The 26651-nt window shown below is 42.8% G+C and overlaps 1 protein-coding gene across 1 annotated transcript in view; it reads right to left on the bottom strand.

The window, feature by feature from the left end:
• MAJIN (membrane anchored junction protein) overlaps window positions 1–11361 on the bottom strand; it is a 19070-nt gene extending 7709 nt beyond the window's left edge. Inside the window, exons 1-6 of the mRNA XM_031063511.1 lie at window positions 11264–11361; window positions 7374–7504; window positions 7038–7083; window positions 5694–5769; window positions 1846–1971; window positions 499–530 (exon numbers count right to left, since the gene is read on the bottom strand). Coding sequence (XP_030919371.1) covers window positions 499–530; window positions 1846–1971; window positions 5694–5769; window positions 7038–7083; window positions 7374–7504; window positions 11264–11335 — 483 coding nt within the window. The 5' untranslated portion in view covers window positions 11336–11361. The remainder of the gene's footprint in view (window positions 1–498; window positions 531–1845; window positions 1972–5693; window positions 5770–7037; window positions 7084–7373; window positions 7505–11263) is intronic.
• Window positions 11362–26651: the final 15290 nt, after the last annotated feature.

Genomic DNA, 26651 nt, shown 5'->3' with positions numbered 1-26651 from the left:
TTCTTAGGGGAATTTGGACACTTCCTTGGGGGAATTTGGATTTGAACTGTTCTTAATTAATTCACTTCAGACACTTACCTATATTGAAAATAATCCTATCCTAAACTCTCATTACACAAAAACTTCTCAAATAAGCATAACTTTGCTGTTTATGACACAGTACCTAGGGAACTACTTAATTACTCAGAAATATCAACCTCACAGATTCTTCCAGTGATGAAAACACTGGACAGCTCACTCAGTTAGGCTTGCAGAAAATCCATGGAACTGAAGGCAGCAGGCTCTTAGGTCCTGATACAGGACTGCTTTCCAAGCTCACCAGAACTGTCAGAAGAACATCTCTCCCCTTGGTTCTACGTGAGAATTTGGTGCCACTTTACACTGCCTAACTCCTAGTGGTAGGAGAACTCTAGCATTGCCTAAAGGCATAGATTCTGTTTCTCAAGAGTACTTAGAACATAAATTAAACAACAAAATAAAACCAAACGCACAACTTACAAGCTCATCACTGCCCTTGTTTACTTCTTTACCTGCAACAGAGGTATAAAACTTGGTGAATATTTGGACTCAACTTTCTTTAACCAACTGAAAAGTATATTTTTGCACTGCAATTTCTCTTCCAGGAGCAAGATAAACTACTGTGAAACAGTCTGGACCTGCATATGATACACTGAAATAGAAAATGTTCAAATACAGCTCTTTCTGAACCAGAATTCCTGGCTATGAACACCAGATATCATTGGGGTGGGACAATTGCTTGTCTTAAAGAAGTCAAAGGTATCTTCAGAAGAGAAGGGCCTGAAAAACAGTTAGCATCTCGCAGTGCTTTGGGCACCAGATGGAAGATGCAAGGACATCTGGATCACAGCCTCTAGAGAATACTGGCCAGCTGTAAGATGTATGGGATTCACACATATTTCCCTGAAGAAAAATCCCCACCAAGAGAAATGTGAGACATCAAGTCTGAAAGTAACAGTGCCTTACACTGTTCCTAATTTTAGAATAGCAACGCTGTACAACTATCTGGATAAAGCAATTAAATACTGTAGCAGGTGTGCAGGGAAGCGAGTGAACTCTCCATGGTTAGAAGTCTTTACATCCAGACATGGTATGTTTGATAGGAAATGCAAATAGGTGAGACTAAGAAAGTTGGCCATCTTATAAAGATCCCATTATCTGCTAGGCAGTCATTAAAGAAAAACAGTAAGTTTTTCCAGAGCCTGATAATCACAACAGGAAACAGTATGAATACTCAGTTTTCACATCAGGGGAGTTTTAATGTAGAGTCCCACAGAGTCCTTAGCTGTGGCTTGAGGTTGTAAAGAGAATTCATAGAAAGCCTGGAAATTGAGATGCTATTGAGGTGAAAATGTTTGCTAATTGTATAAAAGATATTATTAACATGATTACTATGATTTTTTTTTAGAAAAATCCATTATTTCTTTAGGAACATAGCAACAAAGAGTGTGACTTTCTATGTCAACAAATGTAGTCATGCACAAGGAACAAAAACATGTGTCCCATATACATTTATGTGCTGGCTCCAGCCCACTGACTGACATAAAAAAATGAAGGTTGGGAGCCACTGGGCATAGCTTCACAAAAATACCAGCTAAAGAGTCACCGATGGTTGGAAAGGCAAAGGGGAATTCAGGGCATTTTAGACAAGCAATATGAGACACTAAGGAACATCCTCTTGAGCACTATTTCAAACTCATGGTACAGGCATCCCACATGCAGTTTTGCTCTCTCTGATTCAGATACACTGACAAAGGAAAAGAGAAAAGCAAGACATAGATCATAGATGTTTACAGAAATTACCCAAACATAATCACAGTGACTTACCACAAGATATATTTCGCTGAAATGAGTTCAATTCTAGATACAACGTACAAATGTAGGGATAAGGCACGAGATGGACATTCTCATGTTTGAATTTCATTTTTGATACTCGCTCCCATTTACTCAAATCTGAGAAGAACGATAAGACTTAAAAACACAACACTAACATTTCAAAGGACCATGAGTCCTGAAAATGTCTTCTAAAGCTTCAGAAGTCACAGCACACTGTACATGTGCACAAGGGAGCAAATACAACCTGTTACTATGAACTTGTGAAACTGCACTAGTAACACACTACAGGAAACACTTATCCATTTTTATTTATCCACACTGCCCCATCAGTCACCTTTATTAATAGTGTTCTGTTCCCTTAACTGTTCTTGCCTTCAGTACTGATATCCTCCTGAAAAAAAACTAAACCAGGCCCTTCCAAACCTATAAATAAAAAAAAACCCCTTCAACAGTCTTCCTAAGTAAAAAGGAATTTTTAAAAAATTTTATTTAAAAATTAAAAAGGATTTGGATTCATAGAAGCAGCATGTCCTGGTTTGAAAAGGAAGTGAGTTTTTCGGGATGCTGTGGTCAGACCAATAGGTGCTCAGATTTGAATATTGGCACCTGGTGTGGCCATTGAGGACATGGATACGCCTCTGAGAACACAGGGGGTTAAAAGCAGAGAACTCCCAGTGGGAAGCTCTCTTGGGTTCCAGTGGGTGAAGGAGGTCAGAGTTGCCCCTCTGGTGCCTGTGCCACCTTGAAATTTGATAGCATGGCCAGCGGAGAAGGAGAAGGGGGGGTGCAGCAAGAAGGTGCCCAGCAGGGCAGCTGTGGGAGTTCTGGACATGCAGAGCCTGAGATTTTTAAGCCTTTTCTTGGGTGATGGAAACCTTACAAATGCTGATCCTCCTGGGGTTGAATGAGAAGAGAGATAGAGATAAGAGGAAATGGGCCAATGTGATGCAAGTTTGCGCAAGTGAAAGATGTCCAAGAGAAGTTGAGAAGAATCCTAGGTGGAAGGAGATGATGGAGTGGCCTTTGGCTGGACTTTTCTTGTATAGCCATGGACAGAATCATTTTTCCTGTGACACAGAGACTGCATTTAGCAGGAGGCAATGGCTTGGAGCCAAGACAATGCAGTGATGTGATGTGAAGGAGTGTGTGAACAGAGACGACGGGTGAGGAGGGTGGTGGTGTCCTCCGACTTCAGAGAAGAAGATGATCTCTGTTCTCGAGACCCCTCGGCCCCAGGGGTGAAATTTGGGGGGGACAGGTGTCCTGAAAGTGAGAGACTGTGCTTTTTTTGGAATTGGGCAAAGCATCCTTAAAAGGGGAACCCTAGAAGCAGCTCTGGTCCATGCGCAGTGGTGAGAGCACTGGGCACGGAAGGAAGATGTCACGATGGCAAATGATCTCCGGGTGGTGCCACGTGTGACATGGAAACACAAGAGGTCTCAACTGTGTTTCCAGGGGAAGCCTATGGTACAAGAGGGACTCCTCTCTCCTTGATGAACCAAGAATTGATTATCTAAAGGGTGGTGATGGACTGAGAGTTGGTGATCGGAGGGATGGTAACTGAATTGAGAATCCAAGGTTTTGTACTACTGTAATGTATTGGAAATTTGGTGGGGGGCGGAGGTATGTTTTTAGAGGGCTTTCATTCTGAGTTCTGTGTGTGTTTCTTTTTATATATAGTTCTAGGTTAATATAAGTTTTTTTTCTTTATTCCTAAGTTGGAGCCTGCTTTGCTGTATTCCTGGTCACATCTCACAGCAGATGCCAGGGAGAATATATTTTCATGGGGGCACTGGCATTGCGCCAGCGTCAAACCATGACACAGCATCATTAAATTTACTTCACAGTTCAAAATAGGGGAAAAAAGATAATTGACATGACAGCCATTCCTTCATGTGAGTGCAGTTCTGACATGCAGGAGCTTCTGCTTGGAAGGTCAAATGGTGCTGGACATAAGTCTCCTCACACACCTCTGATCTCAGGGAGAAACAGGTGAAATGAATACTGTTAGTCCTCATCTGCTAGCAGAAACTAACGTCTTGGGAACAGAAGACAATGAAACATTGATACAATCAGTTCCTTTCAGGACTGAAACTGCCTGATTTTTAGCTTGAAGGACTTATCATCGGTGATTAACAAAGACACTGTCACTCTACAGAGAGGAGCCCGACACACCAGCTGTAAGACAACCTCTCATGCCAGGCCTCTGAGCTCACAGTTCTCTTCCAGGCCCAGTGCTGGCTGAGCATGTGGATGGACTTACAAGTTCTAGAAATGCAAGTTTGTAAACCAAACACTCTTCAACACACAGACAGAACTGGTTGAGATTTAGAGCAAACTAATAAAGTTGGTTGGATTGGATGTCTTCTGTATAATGATGTTCTTGGCTACCTTATCTTCTTGACTCTAACATGAGTAAGTTGCTGTTGCATGTATCTGCTTCAGACAGAGGAAAAGGATGGCCTAATTTCTCATTCTATTATGCCTGCTATTAAGAGGCATAATGCAGTCTTCTAAGACAGGAGGGGAATGCCTCAGAGGTTTTCATTACTCCAGGGCACTCAGAATCACAGGAAGTGATGCCAGATCTGATCCAAAAATGGACTCGCCTTTAGGACTGGAAAACACTATCATTTAACTGAATTACTTTTCTCTTCAACAAAAGTCTCAGGAGAGTAACTTCTCAACCCAACACACAACAGCAACTACAAGAGAAATATTAACAGTTACCATCTCTTTTATCAAGTTACTGTCACTTTAAATTAAAAATATGCAGAATATGTAGCAGACATGACTAAATTCTGTCCAGTTGCACAAGCCAGAAGAAAAAATATGAAGGCCACTTATGTATTCTGATGACAGAACACCTAGAAAGAGGAGGAGCCTGTAGTACAGCCACTATTTAGAATAATCCAATCTCAAATGCCTCAGCACTTCTGTATCAAAAGTGAAATCCTGGGAAACGACACTCCTCAAAACCTGTGCTTCTATATGACTATGCTGTGCAATTGCACACAGCTTTTACAGCACTGTCTGTGGACAGCAGGCCAGACTGACAGCAGCTCAATGCCTCTGCAAACTTTAGGGAAGACAGAAAAGATCTGCTGACTGGTTCCACAGGAGTAAGAGGCATGAGTGCCGTAAAGTGAATACTGTGCTGATCACATTTGCTTCACAATTGTTTCTAGGCTTCAAGGACTGAAGAGGGAACCAGGATAACTGGATGACAATCCTGCAGGCTTTGTGTGTTTAAAAGCCTGTCTGGACTTCCAATTATCTTAGCTCAACTACTGCTTCTTGTAAAGCTCACTCTGTGAGGTACTTTTTGCTTCTCTCAGCCATCTCTGTGGAGACATGAGTGCAGACTCACACTTGCTCCCATCCTCCATCCCCAAAGGCTCACGGTGGTTTAACCTTGAGGGACCTAACAAGAACAAACATGAGTTTCCCTGCCCACGAGCCAGTATTGCTGGGCCTGTAAGGAGTGTTTTACGTTCCATGAACCTTTGGGAACAATGCACCGGCTGTGCTTCTGAGCACATGAGATGGGCTTCCTGGCACTTCATGTATACCTTTGTTTGCTCTGGCTAAACCCAATTTGGAACACAGGGCTGTTTGGATGACAACACTGCAAAACACTCTTGTCACATCAGTTCTCTGGTGAAGGTAACACCTGAAGTGTTCAAAATGCCTTCAGCCAATGTCAAACTGCAAAGATTGAAGTAGTACTACTCCAGCTAAAGAACTACACACTCCTACACATAAATGTTGACTTATGCAATGCCCAAAAGATACAAATCACTGAATCTTTTCTTTTATGAGTAGGAAAGAAAGGATACATGGAAAGACGGTGAAGTGGTCTGTAGAAAATGGATGTAAATCATCAAGATTTCCAAGGATTACTCGAATCACTTCCTGGAGAGGCCAAAAAATAAACAAAGGAAGAATATTAAAAACATAGTGACAATTCCACTGTCAGGTACACTTTCAAGACTTGGGGAAAAATTAACATTACTTTACAGTTTGCATGAATCGTGGAAGATCAGGTTCTAGATATTCTGCCTTTCCTCCTCCCCTTCTTCTCCCCACTCCCTCTTGCCATTTTAGAATGTACTGCACTGACAGACTCATAGAAATTTAGGTGAATGAGTACCTTAATCTTGAATTAACATAGAAGAATTACTATGGAAAACGGGGGTGTGCTTTTAAATTTAAGGCGTGTCATTTAATTTTTCCAGCAAAACACACACAGCATTTACCTACTCCTCTTTCTCTGAATATTGACCCAAATCAGTTATAAGGTAAATGCAGTTAAGCCCCAACAAACTCCTCTACAAACATAAAACATTTTCTAGTAATACCTTTCAACATTTTCAAAAGTGAAAAAAAATTGTAGTTCTTCATATCAATTAAAATCAGCACATTTTCTTCAGCAAGGTTTTCAATGCTATTACTGTACTTTGAAGTTTTTTAGAAATTAAGTAATAGGAAGGAGCATTTTTAAGCAGGGATTATATTTGTTTCAGTTTCTTAGTAATGGCAGGGGCCTTCTTCTGTCTCAGGAAGAAGATGACAACAACACAACTCATCCATCGTGACCATCAGTTTGTGCTTGGACACAAAGCAATAGCATCATTAAAAGAACACCCATTGGTTCAACAGTTGCAAGGAAAGCACATGCAATTTAGCATTAGATTAGCCTCCATCGAGCCAGCTCACCAGTACTGCCACAGCTCCTGAAAAACCACGAGGGATTAACAGCTAAGTCAAGTCTGACAACTTGAAAGTTTCAAGGTTGAAACTGAAATCCTGGGAAAGAGCTCCTGCAAGAATGACTCTGAAGAGGAATCAGACAGGAACTGGGTGCAACTAGCTCAAGAAAGGGGATCTTCCCTTTGTCCAATTTTAACAGTCAGTAGCTTCTTTGGAATAGTTCAAACAAAAGCATGACTCTTCTACACTAAATTTTGCCTGTTGAGGAACATTTTTCATTTGTGGGGTTTTTTTGTTTTGTTTTGTTTTTTTTTTTATGCTCAGACTCTCCAGGGAAGTTCCCCCTAAGTTCTCCATTGCTCACACTTGAAATGCTGCATTTGACAAAATGTTCTCAGTCCCGTAACAAGCATATAATTTGTTTAGCCTAACAGCCATCTGAAGTCCTATGGACCTGCCTCAGCTCCTACCTCAGACTCCTTGGCAGCGCTTTCAGCGAGACTGAGATTGGGAGAGCTGTGAAACAAAGAGAGAATTGGAACCATCCCAGTCAAAATGCAATGAAGTTACATTTCAAGTAAGAGTTTAAACAGAAACAAAACATAATTCGCACTGAACAGGAAAAAATACTTAGTGGGCAGGTTAATTCCTAACCTATTACTCTTAAAAAACATCCCTTATTCAAAAGGATTGTTCTGTGTGAACTTTCTATCCACTTGCGTTTTGTTTTTTAAGGTCTTGTATTAACTCACTGCCACATGCAGCCAACAAACAGCAGACTGACTTCTTGGCTTTAACACACATACCTGTTGAAGTTGCCATACCGGATTTTAAATTTGTACACATGCCTGCCAGCATGAAGAAATCTTGTTTCGGGCAATGGATAGGTGAATGGTTTCAATGGCATCTCTCTCTCTCTCTCCCCCTGAACGCCAGACTAGGAAAGCAGGAGAGTCAAAGGTTAATTCCTAAAACCCCACACCACATCTCTTTCTGTCGTATGGAAAGATTATATGCAGTTTTTCTTCCAGGGGACATTTGCAGAGAGAACTCTCCTACCAGTCAGCAAACGGCTGATCTGAGTGTCCCGTGTTAATAGCGCTGTGTTTTTGAGCAGGATCCAAGGACAGGCCTGGAGCAGATGGTCACCTCGTCTTCAGCTGCACTGCCCTGCAACTGCCTCTGCCAAGGTCCCTGAAGCTTTATGGGACTCGTGCTACGGGGATGGCAAACCTCCTTTCCGCCCCGCCCCCCCATCCCAGACTCCTCCGCAGAGCCCTGTGGGGCCTGCAACTGGCACTGGATGCATAGGAAGCTGTGGATCCTGGCTACCCCCGAGAGTCCAGCCCGCAAGAACTCATTGCTCTCCATCCCACCGCACATCCCCGGTGCCCCCCGGCCACCGCAGAAGCAGTGAGCACTGCCTGCATCCCGCCCCCTTCCCCGAGTCAGGGGCGGCCTGAAAGGCCTCTGGACTGCTCCAGCGCCTACCGGCCACCCTCCGCTCCACGTCCACTGGTCCCACTGTGCCCACCAAGCCCTTGCCTATGGTGGGGCCAAGCCGGGGCTGCGGTGCTGAGCGGTGCCGTGCACAGCCAAACCAAGCCAAATGGAGCCGAACCAATGAGAGCCTAGCCGAACCTAGTGGAGCACAACTGAACAGAGCCGAATGGAGATGAACCAAGACCAGCCCAGCCAAACCCAGCCAAGCCCAGCCTAATCCCGCCAAGCCCAGTTGAGCCCAGCTGCAGATAGGGAGGGAGGCATGGCCCAGAGCGGATCCGCAGTTCTGCAGCCCCTTTCCTCGGTGGGGTAGCGGGGCTGGATGTCCTGGTGGTGGGTGCTGGAGTTGGCTGCAGCTGGGCTGCCGAGGTGGCATTTCAGATGAGGCAGAGGCACCAGGAGGCACTAGACCTGCGGCGAGAGGGCCTAGGGCTCGATCCTTAGCCCATACAGCACTTCTTTCTTTTCCCTTTCTGACTCACACAGCTCCCTGCTCCACTTCTGCTGCTTCCTGTTGTCCTCCCTTTATATAGCCGGAACATTTTATATACTGCACCTCTTTAAGAAAGACTGGAATTGAAAGATCTTTCCTTTTCCGACAGTGTTCACAGGGGTCCCAGATGAGGGAAGAGATGAGGATTTGACTCCATGTTTCAGAAGGCTTGATTTATTATTTGATTATATATATTACATTAAAACTATACTAAAAGAATAGAAGAAAAGGTTTCATCAGAAGGCTAGGCTAAGAACAGAAAGGAAAGAATGATAACAAAGGCAGCTGTCTCGGACTCTCTGTCTGAGCCAGCTGGGCTGTGATTGGCCATTAATTATAAACATCCAAGATGGGCCAATCAAAGATCCACCTGTTGCATTCCACAGCAGCAGATAACCATTGTTTACATTTTGTTCCTGAGGCCTCTCAGCTTCTCAGGAGGAAAAATCCTAAGGAAAGGATTTTTCATGAAAAGATGTCTGCGACAGTTAATATCCAGGGACTGATACAGCATCCCTTGCTGTTCAGTCAGTGAGGTGAAGTCCACTTCCTATAAGCAGTGGCATGATGGTACCCCTCAGCATTGGTAAAGACATGATGTAAAGAATAATTCAGCAGCTGCAGAACAATTCTGAATTTATTTTCACTGTCTTTTGGTTTAAAAAAAAGCAAAATAAGCTTAGGGAGTCAGGAAGTAAATTGATGCATTGATTTCATGCACAAGCAGGAAATTGGTAATGACCAATGTTCAAGCAAGACGATAACGCAGTGGAAAACACAGCTTCACTAACTACTCTAACCTTCTCTAAAGACGCTGAGCCCACCCTTCTGGGTGCATCTCAGCACGAAGGGCTATGTCCTGTTTGAGCTGCTCTTCAATAGCAAATGGGAGGCTCTAAGTTGGCTTTACAGTAAAACAGCACCCTCAGGAATCCCTCCAAGAAATCCTTGGGGCACACCAAGGGAGTCCTCAACACTAACGGATCTTGCAGCTAGGCAGAGTCCCATCTTGCCACGGTGTCACAAACTGATGCCTGAAAACTGGGCAAGAAAACAGTAGTCCATAGTATAGGGCCTACAGAGTAGGTATTTGTTTAATCGATGCCAGAAGTGAGCGGGACAGCTCCGCCACAAACTCCTTGTCCATTCTTTGCACAGTACTACATTTTATACTTTTTTACATAATGTATGTATGATACTTTTCTAACCTTCATATTGCAATGTATTTTCTAATTATATGATTATGTAAGCCCTTGTAGCACATGCACGGTTTCTGCACGAGGTGATCGTCAGGCTCCTGGTGGTCGCTTTGGATGAAGGCTCGTAAGTCCTCCTGGGGTTTGAATTTTTCACCTCTGTTTTCTGTGCCAAGTTGTATAAGATTGTCTGCTCAAAGAGCCATTGGTTAGCTTTTGCAGTTAGCTTGTTCTGCTAAATTTGCTGATTTCACATACCCTGTTCCAAAGTAACTACACTTTCTGCATAGCTATAGCCTTTGCATAGCTCAAGCATTATCTTGTCACCTAGCCACCAGCACGAGGAACTCAATGTACGCTGTGACACAACACAGCCTCATGGCTCAGCAGACCATTATGACAACCTGAAATCTCATGGATCCAAGCATCTACTTGGACAAAGTAGGGGCTCGTAGGACACAGGTGCCACTGGGACATTGCCAGCTCTTGTAGAATCCAGTGTCCATTGTGACACAGCACAGCCAGATGGAAACATGGAGACCATTGGAATGGAATCTGATGGAACTAAGTGTCAACTGTGAACACGGCATGGTCTCATGGAATTCAGGGGCAACTGGGACTGGACCATGGCTCATGGAAGCAAGGGGCCGTTGTGACACAGCAGGGCCTCATAGAACCCAGGAGAACATTGTGGGACAACGGAATTCCATGGAAGCAAGCGTCAATTGCCAAAATCTCAGGCTTCATGGAACCTAAGCGACCATTATGACTCCATGGCACTGCTCATGGAAGCAAGTGTCCATTATGGCACATCCAGGTTTAACAGAATGCAGGAGACAATTGTGATGCAATGGAATCTCAAGACACCGAGGCTCCATTGTGACACAGAGGGGCCTCACGGAACCAAGGAGACTGTTAGGCAATGGAATCTCATGGAACAAAGTGTAAATTGTCTACACAGCAAGGCCACATGGAAGCCAGGGGCCAATAGGATGTTGAAAGGTTTAAAAGCATTGTGCCTAGGCATACTTGGGCAAGAATAAGATACATTGTAGCCAATATAGAACCTGGCAAATCCTAGCCACAAGCTAGACACAGGATGAAACTGGGCAAAAAATGGGGAACAAAACTTCAAACAATGAAGTACAAAGCTTGCTAAAACCAGTAAGAAAATTGCTGAAACAGTTAACAAGAGACTGCTCATGCCTAGAGGAGAAAGGTGAAATGGGCATGGTGATAAAGACATCCAGCCTTCATCAGTGGACCACCAAGGAAGATGCAGAGCCTTCCTCAGCGAGACCTGGGTGCCCTGCGCCTGTGTTTTGCATATGCTAATGATAATGATGAGTTCTAAGAAATAGTTTGTATAACCACAACTTTTCTAAGGAAAACAATAAATACGCACGAAGTATAAACAGGTATTGTAATCTGCTGTGCACCTTGGATGTGGCAATGCTAGGAGGATTGATCCCTGTGCACCCAGGACATTGAATAAAACAAATACCTGTGTCTTGGACTTTGTCTCAGAAATATCTCTTGGCCTGGTTTGGGGTGATTCAACATTTCGAAGGCTCATGCAAGCAAGTGTCCATTGTGAAACAGCTGGGCCTAATGGAACACAATAGAACATTGTTACACAATGGAATCTCATGTCAGCACTTTTACACCAGGGCCTCATGGAACCCAGGCACTGTAATGCAAGGAGTCTTGGGGAAAAAAGTTTCAATTTTGAAGAACGCAGCTCCTCATGGAACACAGATGCCACCTGGATAATGCCAGGGCATGTGGAACTCAGTGTTCACTGTGACACAGCGCAGGCTCATAGAACTCAGCTGACCATTGTGACGCAACGGAATCTCATGGATCCAAAGCTCTACAATGACCAAGGTGCCTCTGGGACATTGCCAGGCTAGCAGAAATAAGACTCCGTTATTGCACAGCAAGGCCTTATGGCACCTGGGAGGCCACTGTGTCACAATGGAATCTGATGGAAGCAAGTGTCCATTGTGACATAGGAAGGCATCATGGCACCCAGGAGACCACTGTGACACAATGCAAGCTCTGGGAATCGAGTGTCAAATGCAAACACAACAGGGACTCCTTGAAGCCAGATGCTATTTGGATATTGGCAGGGCAGGTGGAACTTGGTGTCCATTGTGACATAGCACAGGCTCATGAGCAACAGGAGAGCACAGTGACACCATGGGATTGTGGTGAACCAAGCATCAATATAAACATGTCAGGCTCTCATGAAACTAAAGAGAATTTTGTGATGCAGTGGAATGTCATAGATCCAAGGCTCTACTTTGGGCAAGATGGGCCTCATTAGACACAGGTTACTCTGGGACCCTGCCAGGCCTAGTAGAAGCAAGGCTCCATTATTGCACAGCAAGCCTCATGGGACCTAGGAGGTCACTGTGTCACAAAGCAGTCTGATGGAAGCAAGTGTCCATTGTGACACAGGTGGGCCTCATGGTATCCAGGAGACCCCTGCCGTGCAGTGTAATCTCTGGGAACCAAGTGTCAACTTCGAACACAACAGGGCCTCCTTGAAGCCAGGTGCTACTGGGATATTGCCAGGGCAGGCAGAACTCAACGTCTATTGTGACTCCAGTGTCCATTGTGACACAGTGTTGCCTTGCAGAAACATGGGGACCCTTGTGACACAATGGAATCTCATGGAACTAAGTGTCAATTGTGAACTCAGCATGGCCTCATGGAACCCAGGGGCAACTGGGGCTGTGCCATGGCTCATGGAAGCAAGAGGCCGTTGTGAAATGGTGTGGCCTCATGGAACTAAAGAGAACATTGTGAAGCTATGGAATCCTGAGGAAACAAGTATCAATTCTCAGAACAACGAGGTCTCATAGAACCCAAGTGACCATTGTGGCTCCATGGATTTTAATGGAACAAACTGCCACTTGTAGCACAGCATGGCCTCATGGGACACAGGCACCACTGGGACATTGCAACTGTGCATGGAACCAAATGTCCATTATGACACAGCCAGGCCTGATGGAACACAGGAGGACACAGGAATATTGTGACACAAGGGAATCTCGAAGACACCAAGGCTCTCTTGTGACACAGAGGGCCATCATGGAACCAAGGTAACCATTGTGAGGCAATGAAATCTCATGGAAAAAAGAGTAAGTTGTCAACACAGCAGGGCCTGATGGAACCCAGGTGCAAATGGGACGTTTCCAAGGCTCGTGCAAGCCTCCATTGTGACACAGCTGGGCCTAATGGAACACAGGAGAACACTGTTAGACAGTGGAATCTCATGGATGCAAGTGAAGTCTTTTGCAGCAGGTCCTCATGGAACCCAGGAGACAATTGTTATGCAAGATATCTTGGGGAAAAAAGTTTCAATTTTGAACGATGTGGGGCTTCATGGAACACAGGTGCCACTTGTGTACTGCCAGGGAATGTGAAACTCAGTGTTCATTGCGACAAACCACAGCCTCATAGAACTCAGCAGACTACTGTGGCACAATGGAATCTCATGGATCCAAGGCTCTAGTTTGACCAAGACAGGCCTCATGGGCCACAGATGCTACTGGGACATTGCCAGGCTTAGTAGAAACAAGGCTCCATTATTGCACACTAAGGTCTTACAGCACCTGGGAGGCCACTGTGTCACAATGGAATCTGATGGAAGCAAGTGTCCATTGTGACATAGGAGGGCATCATGGCACCCAGGAGACCACTGTGACACAATGCAAGCTCTGGGAATCAAGTGTCAAGTGCAAACACAGCAGGGCCTCCTTGAGGCCAGGTGCTGTTTGGATTTTGCCCTGGTAGGCAGAACTCGGTGTCCATTGTGACATAGCACAGGCTCATGAGCAACAGGAGAGCACAGTGACACCATGGAATCTTGGGGAACCAAGATGGTCTCAACACAAATCCTTCTAGGAGTAACTCTTGCAAAAAACAGACTTTCTTTTGTCTTCAATGGCCTGGAATATTCAGCTTTGGAAAATCAACTCATTTACAAATGTAACTGCAGGGGCAAGCCACCATTCTTTTAATTAACCTTTATACGTGTATAACCCTTAGTGGGTATCCATCCTTGTGACACACTTCGCATTTCGTAAGAAAAGAGGCATTGTTTATTTGCTTTTGTGAAAAAAATCTTGAATGTACTCCGAATAGAATTAGAATCCAAAAGAGTGAATATATAAGGAACACTTGAGATATTGCCTGAGATGAGATGCCTTCTAACAGTTTCACTTAAGGTCCCAAATTCTCCATCCAAATACTGGCAGATTGGTCAGAGGAGAAAAGCATTCTTTTTTAATGGTCCTTTGCGAAGACAGAGCTTGCAGGGAATTTGGTACTTTCTGGTCTACTGCCTACATTTCAAGAGTTTTAAATACTGAAATGACCTAAGGAAGATGAAGTCATTGTGAATGTGAAAGTCCAGTGAATGGCAGTCTCAGAAAGGAACCCATCAAAGCCCTTGAAATCCCAACAAACAAGTTGCGAGTTGGCAGTGTATGCCAACCAGCTTTTAGCAAACCACAGAAAATGCAGATGAAAAAACAAGGCCATTAGGTCAGATACAGTATGAAGCAGAATTAAAAAAGGAAAGCAGACGATTGCAGCAACCCTGTTAAGTGGTATAAAAAATGTCAGTATTCTTAATGACATTAGCAGAAATTTGCAGCAAGTCTGAAAATTACAAACTAAGCAAAAGAAAAGGGGACTGATGACTACTCTGGGATAGGATGTATTAACAGGGATTTTCAAAATATACAGATTGTATCATCCTTTAATCCAAAGGATGTTATTAAAATGACAGTAAGGAAACTGCATCAAATGCTAGAAAGACTTAGGACAGCATATATATAGCTAGAAATACCACTTATACGCTGAGAAAACTGACACCAATGCAGAAACATTGTACTAAACTCCACAAATGTCCACTGCTTCACTGTCTGGCGTTTCATTAATATGCACATAGCAGCTCTGCAACATTCCTACTGATCATCTTCTTGGCACACCACTAGTTTCTTCAGTGCCAAGATTTTAGGTAGATGATATTACAGATACAAATCTATGGCCTTCAAGTGAAACATAGTGTGGGGAGAAAATCCTGTCTGAGATGTTCAGTCATTCAATTTTCTAGACAGACCAAATAAAAAGAGAAGCAAGCTATAGGATTGTGCACTTGCTATTACAAAACACCTGCTGGCATTTGAAAAAAAACTAGCAGAAAATCATCATAAATGGCAGTTGAGGCAAACAAACCTTTGAAGAGAATAATGATGTGATAAATCAAAACAACACATTTCCAGGCTATCAAGGTACTTCAAATGTAGGAAAAGGATTGAGAGCAGAGGCTGAACTAATGAGGTAAGATTAAAAGAATCGGAAGAAAAACATGACCAAAAATTATGAAAGATAAGGACGACTGACATGTTTAAACCTTCACAAAATCAGTGACCAAGGATTTAGATAGACAATTAAATCAAGCAATTTACAGGTGAACCTTCTGCTTCTTTTTCACTTGGCAACATCACAGGGTGAATTGTGACCACAGAGTCAAGATGATTTGGATTATGTTTTTTCAGGAGAGAAGTACAGCAGCTGAAGTACCTGTTACTGATGTGATACCCAGGAACACAGATTTGACGCATTTCATTCAAGTCCAATTACAAATAGAAATACTAAGAGGATAGGACTGGTCTTTTTCATGACTCTCTTCTTGTTTTACAGCCTGCTCTGATACTGATTAAACCTTTTAATTGGCTTCTCTCTCTAAAAAGGAGGATGTCAAATTAAATTTCCCTCTCAGTTGGTGGAGCTTTGACATTTGGTTTGTTCAGCCTAAAAATGGAACCGGAACTAGCAGGAATTACTGTATTTTAAGTTTCCATCTCAGTTTGATAAAAGCCTACATGCTGTTGACTAAAGAATATTCTGTTTTCCCCAAGACGAAATGTGTGCAGTTTCATCAAACTTTCTGTAATAAACCCCAGCAATACCAAAGAGTCACAAATAGCAGGAAGAATTATTTCACCATTTAGGGAATCAACATTCTCACCCTCTTCTGGAGTGAGCATAATCTGGTAGCTTGTTGTGGTTTGAGGAAGTGGGTTTTCTGGGAATGCTGTGGTCAGGCCAATAGGTGTTCAGATGTGATTACTGGCATCTGGTTTGGCCACTGAGGTATTTGATACGCCTCTGAGAATACAGGGGTTAAAAGCAGAGCTCTTGTGGGAGAAGGTCCTCTTTGAGTTCCGGTCAGGGAAGAGTCCAGCCCGCCCCTGCCCGGCTTTGAGCTGGGCGGGGGAGGGGAAAGCCATGGGACCCGGGAGAGGTAGGCCAGGCCCTGAAGATGGAAGGATGGGGGGGGCACCAGAAAGCATTGGGCAGCCCCCCAGGAGAGAGAGAGAGAGAGAACCCGGTGCCTGGACTTTAACCTTGAAATTTGACATCATGTGCTCGCGCCACAGCCCGGCTTGCAGAGAAGGGTGGGGGGAAGCATGGAGAAGAAGTCTGGCTGCTTGTAGGAGCTTTTAACCCCTGTCTGGACAATGAAAACCTCGCAGAGCATTGACCTTTTCTGGAGCAGAGATAGAGTGGAAGACAAAGAGGAGATGGGCAAGTGATAAAAGTCTGAGCAGTGAGTGAGGCTGGAAGAGTAGAGAAAAGGCTGGAAAGAGATGACAGAGTAGCTGGTTGCTGGACTCTTTGTACAGCCATGGACAGAACCATGCTTCCTTGTGACACAGAGACTGCATCTAGGGGGGAGGCAGTGGCTCGGAACCGGGAGAGTGCAGTGTTGAGACCCCTCGGCCCCAGAGGGTGGAAAATCTGGGGGAAACAGATGGTCCCGAAAAGGAGAGACTGTGCTCTTTTTGGAAGGAGACAAAGCACCCTTAAAAAGGACAACCCTAGAAGCAGCAGCAGGTCTGTGTTTGGTGGTGAGAGCACTGGACAAGAAAGGAAGAGGTCACCATGGAACAAAAAGAACCCCTCTCCTCTGGACGGATTGAGAATTTTGTATTTACAGGGTGATGATGCACTGATGGTGAAATTTGGGAGATGGATGTGTTGGAAATGTGGTGGGGGAGGAGGAAATGTTTCTGTGAAGTTTCCATTTTCCATGTGTGTGTGTGTCCTTTTTTCTTGTAGTTTAGTTATAAACTTTTTTTTTCCCCTCTATTCCTAAGTAGGAGCCTGTTTTGCTTATTCCTAGTCACATCTCACAGCAGACACCAGGGAAAGATTATCTTTCATGGGGGCACTGGCATTGTGCCAGTGTCAAACCACAAAGAAACAAACTTGACAACATAAATCTCCCTTCTACTGAGAAGCTGCTGACACAGGAACCACCTAAGCTCTGTGACTTTCTCCTTTACATTCACTTAGTCAAGCTTAGTAGCCTATATTGGCAATGGAGACAGATGGGGACAACTGACTGGTGGTCAGAATCCAAATTTATACTGGACTACATATGCTTACACACTATTCTAGGAAAGCTAGTGATTTTTTTATTACAATGATTGGGTTGATCATCACATAAACAAATGTCTACATTTTGCAACATCTCTTGCTTGCAGAAGTTAATTCAATCTTCTTGGCTGTCTCATTCCATGTTCTTGAAATCTTCAAAGCTCTGTTTGTTCTTGCCAAGGCATCCTGGTTATCAAATCTCTTATGCTAATCCAGTCCAAAGTACATCAGCCTAAAATTGACCCAGTAAAACAACCAATTTCTTATATCAAACATTTCACTTCTGCAATGAACAATCATATCTATAACTTAACATATGGACTGGATTTGGCAGCATGAGCATCAGAAGGCTCTGGGCTTTGTAATGGCACTCTAATGCATTGCCAGAGGTTAATATGAAGAAGAATTCTAGAAAAACACAGGAAAAATTGCACCCAGTTTCCCTGAAGGATACATCCCAGGCTATTTGGAATCACTTGTCAAAAAAGTGCATGGAGTTTTCTTGATAGCACAGCAACTGTTTTTTTTTCTTCTTCATTTTAGTCCATATTTTTAGAAACTAGCAAATATGAGGATTAGTGCACCATGAAATCACAGACCACTGCAACCAGAAAAAAGGCTTTAGTAGATTACTAGGAAAGCAATGTCATTCATTTCTCTGGAGATTTCCTGTTGTTAAGCGAGTCAGTAACATTTGCTTTGTGTTTTGTATATTTGTTTTGTATATTCTTTTGCACAAAAGGACTCATCTTTTTCATTACCAAAAACATGCACAGAGAAGCATATTGGTTCTTGTTATGAAATATTTCAGAGCAAAGGCTAAGTCATACAAGGAGAATAGTAAAAAAAAGACACTTCTGACAGCTCTCTCGGCTACTTTTAACATCCTGGAGGGGCGGCAGGAAATATGGAACACTGGTGTGAAGTCAAGTCTGTCCTTAATTCTGTCACACTGACAAGGCTTTCCCCTCTGGTTCTCCGATGCAAACAAGAATTTCAAATGGATGCACTCCAAACACATGCCGCCATTCACTCCTGCCTGGGATGGCTTCTTACAGCTCAGCTCTTCTGTTGAGGGGATGTACAAAATCACAGGAGCATGACATAAAGCAGAAAGACAAATATTGGAAGTCACCTACAATAGGTTGGGCAAGTCTCTGATGTCCCAAAATAGTGAATACAAGAGTGAGACATCAAACAAGATGAGCCCCTATGCATTGCCCAGCCCCATTGCCTCTGGCTGGGAAACTTCCATTAAAAACAGCCAATCACTCTTCCCTCAGAAACATGGTGGCCAAATCCAATTGCCTACTGCATACAATGGGTCCTGGATTCCACTTTCCCTAAACCATGCCTGGGCATTGTCTCTGCTTAACAGGCATAGATTCAAACCTGGAGTGCTGGTACAGTTGCAGTAACTAAGGATGTAACCCCACTAGATGACAGCTAGTTATAGGGCGCTACCACAAGTCAGAGAAGACTGCTTGCAAGTTGCAAAATAAATACTCAGAAAATTAATTTAAAGCTGAAATAACTCATGCTAAGCAGATAATCCGACATAATTATTTTTAATTATTATTATTATTCACTAAAACTTTATACCCTATCAAGTAACAAAAAAATTTTTAATCAACACGGCATATTATTTTGTAATGAACAGTCTTTTCTATACCATTGAAAAATGGCTTCAGAAGTTTTCAAGCTGAATTGTTTGTTTATTCTTACACTTTTAAAAATAACTTCTATTTGGAAGGACTCCCAAAACACAACATCAAGAGTTAAAATATATCTCAATCCCTTTACAATACACAACACATTTATTAATTGTTTTAAACTGACGCACCGTCTGACTTTTAACTCCACCGCTTGCAACTTCTGCCTACAAGGAGCAAGTCTAAGGTCAAGGCATCAAGAAAAAAAGCTCTTTTCTCCAAAGTCACAATCTAGTTTTCAGTCACAAAATGACTATAGGCTGAGTTTCTGCTAAATGACTGTCAAGTTTCTGCCAAGTTTCAAAACATGAAATTAGAAATCAAAGAAAAAACCAAACATCTACATTATAAGCTTCATCTGTCATTAGAGAAAAAAAAAAGTCCTTCTTGTGTAACTTTTCTAGACCATGCCAAAAGGGTGAACAAAAAAGCCACTCTGTGCTCTATATGTTGCTGGAATCCAAAACTGTGGCAGATTATCATCACCCCAGCATGGTATACACCTACTTATTTCCTGGAGAGCGACATTTTGGTTTGCTTTTATTCATTTGCTGTTAAAACATTTGTGAAAATAATTTAAAAGATTGAAACAAATACCATCAAGGCGATACTTTAGAGGACTTGCTAACTGTTACCTTCCATTTTATCAGAAAACAACCACAACGCTAATGATTTAATTGAAATTATTCCTTTTAAAAATGGAATTATGGCTTCCTATGAATTAGAACTAGATGTGATTAAAATTAATCATTTCTCAAAAAAAGAAATGTTTCATGGCAGTCACTATGAGGGAAGATATATGGCTAAAGATTCAAAGATTACAAATCTCAGGAGGAAGAATTTTAGTGACAAGGATGGGTATATATGCAGACCTTCACTCTAGACTGTTTTGTTCCACTAGACTTCCCTTACATCATGGTTGCAAATAATCTGCAGAAGAGTATTTACACTGAAGAGCAAGCAAGAGTTCCACAGATTTCCATCTTGAAAAGTGTCACAATTCAAACAAGTTTCATCAGCAAATACTTTGGAGGAAACAAACTGTCCAACAGATGATGAAAAGCATCTTGAAAGCTCTGCATCCATCGTAGAAACCGTCCTGTCAAGAGGCAGTGCCTGTTAGCCTAAGTGTCCACGAATGCAAGCTGTCCTAACAGCTAAACAACATATGGAGCCCTCTAGAAATTAAACTCCCTACCTGAATGGAATCTAGAAACAATGAAGTGACTAGACCCACAAGAATAGCAAGTACCATGGTGAACATAGCCAATGCAACTTAAAATACAAACACCCTTAACAGACACCTAAAATATAATAGACTGCAAATCTTCTCAACTGCACCTCAACCATCATACAGAACTAACTAAAAAACAACACATTGCAATTCCTCCGAAGGGTGAAAAAAAAATGTATTTTCTGCTACAATATCAGGTTCCAAACTATAGGCTGAGTAGTACAATTTATGATGAAGCACTTCAATCTTGAGGAACTCTAAGGTTAATACATCCCAGGGAAAAGGAGACCTGACTGTATAAAAGAACTGTTTTACACACCATAGTTTCCAAACCACTTGGAGAACTGGTCAGTCCTGGCCTTCTGTATGGATGAGAACTGGAGATTCACCACTGCTAGGAAGGACTCATCAAAAGTCTTAAGAAGCCACCAAGAATTACAGAATGAGAAATTCCCAGAATACCAGAAGCAAAATAAATTGAAAGGTGCACATCTGACCCATTTTCAAATTCTGGAAGCATGTGTAGGACAAATCTGAACTGTATGAGATTTTTTTTCTCAAAATTCTCCTCCAGCATATCCACAGTGGCACACACCTGCTGATTCATCAAGTTACACAGTCTCTTCTTTGGTCTGTCATACCCAGTTAAGAAACTGCTTTGTAATAAGATAAGGTGTCTTGTACTTAAAGCATTCAGAAAACCAACCAAACAAGCCAACAAAAAGCCCACTTTCCATCTCTTACCCAATGTGTCTGTATCTTAAGTAGAATCAGCCACTGAGCAAGAAGATCTTAAACTCAAACTTCAAAGGCACAAGACAACCCTACTGAGATGGACTAGGGCTCCTAAAGCAGCTGCTTCTAGTACATTGAGTTGGTTGGCAAAAATGAGAGGAGAAAAAACCCTACAGAAAAAAAAGGCCAGAATTTGTCTTGAAGAGGAAAAACTTTAGATCAAAAACAAATACAGCCCAATTGTAGTGCACAAATCAAAAGTTGCTAAGCAATCTGTAGTGACATGACTGGGTTAACCATGGGAACATGACTAGCATCCTCAGGAGGTTTCAAAGGACATTTAGTAAATAAGACAATTTTAAAGGCACAAATTTCTTGCTCTAAAACAAGCTAAGTCACAGCTAAGTAATTAGCACAATTCATTTCACAGGCTTTTTAATCATCCAGTAGTAGCAACACTAGTTTTGGAGAATTGTTTGAGGCGCTATGAGGACAGAAGAAGGGAAGAATTCCAGCTAACAAACACAAGAACAAACACAAGAACAAATACAGAAACTTCAGGATTAAATCTATCTGCATTGTTGAAATGCATCACCAATATGAAGAGACTAGGAAGCCAAGAGAATATTTTTCCTAACACCTTTGTTTCTTAAGGCAGCTGGTAATTAGTTTATAAAATGGCTTCTATGTATTGCAACATACATGTCATAAGATGACATGTAACAACAAAATACTGCAAAAATTGAACACTGCAAGTTCCTGGAATGCAAGATAAAGCCGGAAACACTGGCACAGCAAATTGCGATTCTATGTACCAGAAAATGGAAAGTAGTGCTAGGAGTTGTGACACTGAAAGAACCACTGTAGTCACGGGTTCAAATGGAAGCCAGAAATACTTCCATGCATGTTCCAAGCACTGTTTCAGACAATGGAGTACCTGAAGGACCTGCACAGGCTGCCAGATGTACCACAGAACTTCAAGGACACTCCCATTTTCTGGAGCTGCTCCTTGAGGTCACACAAGGGTGAATATGGCAAACTGGGTCTTCAGGTATACTTACCGCAAGTGAATGAAAAGTGCCTCCACAAATGCAGACCTTGAAGAATATATTCTTGGTTTATCATATAGAAATTGAAATAAAGTGAAAGGCTCAAAGAAACATTAGTTAAGTACTCCACTTGCTAACAAAATCAGAATTTTCAGCCCACAGATGTTTGCTTACATCTCTAGCCTGGAGTATGCTACTCAGTTTTAGCAAGTCAACCTAGTATATATTCCACTACAAGTAAAAGAAGGCAGTTAAGAGGAATACTAAAACTTCAAGTTTAGGCCAAGATTTCATCAAATTAGAACATCCAAGATCAAATACAAACAAAGGAAAGGAATAAGTGTTATGCTTTTTCCCTTCTCCCACACAAGCGTGGCCCAAGCAGCTCCTTTTTTAGCTAGCAGTTCTATTTATGTATTTATACTGAGTTGAAATGGTGTAATAATTTTTCTAATATTTCCATACTGAAACCTGACAAAGAACTCTAAAAAGTGTCAAATACATAAAAAACCCAATCCAAGCAGGCAAACAAACATGAGGTCTTATAAGAAGAGCATGTACCAAAAAATTGAAAATAATCCTGTGAAGGTCAGATGGGTGCTCAAACATTATTGACCTTTTAATGAATTGTTTCATCCCTGCCTCTTTCCAGAGACAATAACCCCAAATCCAGTTTGCACATTTATACAGAAAAAAGAACTAATCCAACTTTTGCATCTGGTTGTCTCCCTAGTACCATCAGAAGAAGCTAGGCCATTTATTTGGTTGAGTGAAAACAGCCTGGAGAAACAGACCTATTGGTCTGGACTCCAGACCACAGGATCAGGTTGCTGAATACATCAACAAATTGCATTAGTCCGTAAAAGGACTGAATGACTTTTCAGTCATGACTTTTCAGAATTTCAGCATGTTCCATTCTCACCCAATGAAAGCACCTCCACATGGAGCAGATGTAAGTCTCCATGTGAGTGAAAGGAAAACCATACTTTTACTGCAACATGTAATAGATAGGGACTCATACTCATCTTCCTGATCCCTCAACTCTATCTAGTCTTTCGATATAATAAAATTATATGATTACATTTCCAAGTCATCATTTAACATGGCTTCCAGAGTTAAAAGATGTGTATAAGTCTGGCCCATTACTATTTGTTGGCTAAGCCATGCAATTGTTTAAATTAATAGAACTGAATTTTCATAACAGGTTTTTTTTTTCCTCTGTGTTTTATCATAACATTAAAGGAAGAAATTGTCTTCCTGCTTCCAAAATCTCCAAATTACTTTCCTCCTTCCTGCATCAGGCAAAATACAGGATCACTGAGGGTTTTTAAACCCAAAATTATTCCAGGCAGGAAAAATGAAGAAGAGCAAGTAACAGAGAGGGATTTGGACATCAATCCAAAAATGGCCCAGCACTAAGGGCAGTCAACTTGAAAAGAAAAGACAAAGCATTAAAATTCAGGTCTCCTGCATGACATGGATGAGACAAATCTAATAACTAAGTTACATCCTGTATGATTGTCTTGGGGTGACTTTATGATGCTGAATTGTAACCTCATTCATCTGTTTAGCCCAAAAATAAGTTTTACACCTTTAAGACTAGTTCTGAGAGCAAAGGAGGGGGAGAGAAGAAGCATGCAGTTTGTTTCTGAAACTGCACTCACATTCCAGCTCCTAGACTGTATTATCTACAGCACAGACAGAGAGCAAGACAGAGCTCTCCTTTACTTTTCAGTTTGTTTTTAGCTAGCTGAAGCAGAGAAGTTCCCTCGACTATAGTTTTTCTTTTTCCTTAGAACTCTTTGAACCTGCTCTAAACTGAAAAAGCAGAAGAGCACCAACAACTCGCACCTATTAACCCACCAAGCCTAGCCTAGGTCTTAACATTTCTCAATGCCAGAAAAATTAATAAAGCACTACGTAGGCCCAGCATGAAGGGCAGTCAACTCAAAAAGGAAAGATGAAGCATTAAAATTCAAGTCTCCCGACTGACTGACCACTTGTCCACATCTTCTGATGTGGACAAGACAAATCAAATAACTGTGTTACATCCTGTATGATTCTCCTAACCACTCACTGTAATTCCAGCGTGGATCAATTCTTCTTGCTTGAAGAAGCATTGATGTAGCTTATTTAAGTATGTGCCTGCCATCCACTAGCCATGCAAATTATTTACCCTGCTTTACAAATATTACACCTGGAATAAGCACTCAAATATCAGCATGTCCCCCACAGATCATTTGCCACCATCCATGAGTCAGTGCAGAGGCAGAGTGTTGGCCTCTTCTCTCATTCAGCCATATCCAAAGGTTTAAGCTTTAAGCTCGGTAACCTGACTGGATCCAGCTTGTCCTTCAGTGGCTTCCGCAAGTTGTCATGTAGGACTCCATACAGCAGCTATCAATTTTTGATGCATCTCTACAATATGGTAGGAACCATCAGTAAAGATAGAATGACACTTGCCATCAAGAAGAGCAAAGTAAAGGGACCTGCTCAAGAGATCCAGTGCCTGGGAGTGAAGTGGTAAAATAGGCAGCGTCAGATTCCCACCGATGCCATCAACAAGATCACCGCTGTCTCCACCACCCAGCAAGAAGGAAACACAAACTTTCCTAGGTACCATAGGTTTTTGGAGAATGCATATTCCTGAGTACAGCCAGATTGTAAGCCCTCTTTACCTGGTCAGCTGTAAGAAGAACCCTTTCCACTGGGGCCCTGAACAGCAACAAGCCTTTGCCCAAATTAAGCAAGAGATTGCTCATGCAGTAGCCCTTAGCCTGATCAGGACAGGAGCAGAGGTGAAAAATGTGCTCTACTCTGCAGCCAGGAACCATGGGTTGTCCTGGAGCCTTTGGCAAAAAGGTGCCTGGAGATACTCAAGGCCGACCACTAAGATTTTGGAGTTGAAGCTACAGAGGGTCCGAAGCCAACTATACTCCAACAGAGAAAGAAATTTTAGCAGCCTATGAAGGAGTCCAGGCTGCCTCAGAGGTAACAGACACCGAAGCACAACTCCTCCTGGCAGCCCGACTACCAGTGCTGGGATGGATGTTCAAAGCAAAGGTTCCCTCTACGCACCGTGCCACCAGCACCACATGGAGCAAATGGATTGCTGTTATCACACAGTATGCCCGTGTTGGAAAACTGAATTGGCGTGGGATTCTGGAAGTAATAACAAACTGGCCGGAAGGTGAAATCTTTGGTCTCGCTGATGAAGGGGAACAAGAAGTGACACGGGCTGAAGAAGCTCCACCATACAACCAACTGCCAGCAGAAGATCCACGATACGCTCTTTTTACTGATGGTTGGAGAGGTGGAAAGAGGTGCCGCTGCAATAGAAGCCCCGTGCCGGCAGTACCCGCGGGCACCAGCCGAGAGAGACCCCCGGGAGGCAGCCAGGCTCCAGCATGGCTGCCAGCGCCGGGAGCAAGACGAAGCTCGGACAGCAGCGCCTCAACATCAGCACCAGCAACACGTCCAGCAACAGAAACACGGACCCACTGACAAAGGTAAAAATGTCCTTGCCATGAATGTTTAGGGGACAGTGAAACGGTTCAATGTAAAGAACAGATATGGTTTCATAACCTGGAATGTTAACAAAGAAGATGTGTTTGTACATCAGGCTGCTATTTAAAAAGAATAACCCCAGGAAATACCTCCACAGTCTAGGAGATGGAGAAATTGTGGAATTTAATATAATACAAGGAATAAAAGGGCCCCAAGCAGCCAATATGACAGGACTTGGTGGAGTTCCAGTGCAAGGTAGTGAACATGCACTGAACTGCAAAACTGCGAAATATTATCCACATCACAGAACTCCTCCGCACACCTACCAAGGAAATAGAACCCAAAACCAACAGCCATCAAGCCCCAGCAACAGCCTAGAATCCAAAGGGCACAGAACACTGACGAGCTGTCCTGCATTGAAAAGTCCACCTCCATAACGACTGAACCTTCCTATCGGATAAGTCCCACTTCTTCCCCTTTCCCCAATTCCTGTGGCCTCCCTGCCCCTCTCCCACTTTCCCCTTTTCCTTTCCATTGTCCTATTACCCCTTTTTTATGTTCCCACAAATTCCTACCTCCTCTTCCCCCTTTTCACAGCCTCCCTCCACTAATCCCTTTCCCCAGTGTTCCTTCATAATACCGGAGGGAGCGTGATTGGGAGGGAAAGAAAAGAATGTTTTCCTAAAGTAACCATCTTTTTCTTAAAAGTTAATAATTTCTATTTTGGAGTTTCCAACAGGCACACCACCACCTACACTACATCGTACAGAGCCAGTCACAGACAACCAACACTGCCACAGGTGGCAGAGAACCAGTCCCTGCTGAAGGAACCTTCTCCTGACTCAGTTTCCAGATAAACTGTACTCAGAAAACCCCACATCCGTCCTGCCAGCTGTAAGAAAATCAATTTGGAATTGTTTGCATTTTGAAAATTGTCTTATGAGTGCTTTTGATTGTTATTGTCATTTTATGTTGATTCAATTCATCCTTCAGAGAAGCTTTCTTAATAATATTGAAACGGGGAGTTGTGGAGACCCTGGGGGGCATCCCCTGGGTTGGGGAAACACAAGAAGCTTCCCTCAAAAAGCTGGTAAGATGGCATTGGCTCCTTCCCCTGTTCCTATGTCTGTTCCTGTGTGTTCCTGAGCCACTCCCTTATTGGCCCTATTCCCTTATTGGCCCTTACCTTTG

The sequence above is a fragment of the Geospiza fortis genome, unplaced genomic scaffold (genome assembly GCF_000277835.1).
Source record: "Geospiza fortis unplaced genomic scaffold, GeoFor_1.0 scaffold394, whole genome shotgun sequence".
NCBI classification, from domain to species: Eukaryota; Metazoa; Chordata; class Aves; order Passeriformes; family Thraupidae; genus Geospiza; species Geospiza fortis.
This window is presented reverse-complemented; position numbering and strand designations above follow the sequence as displayed.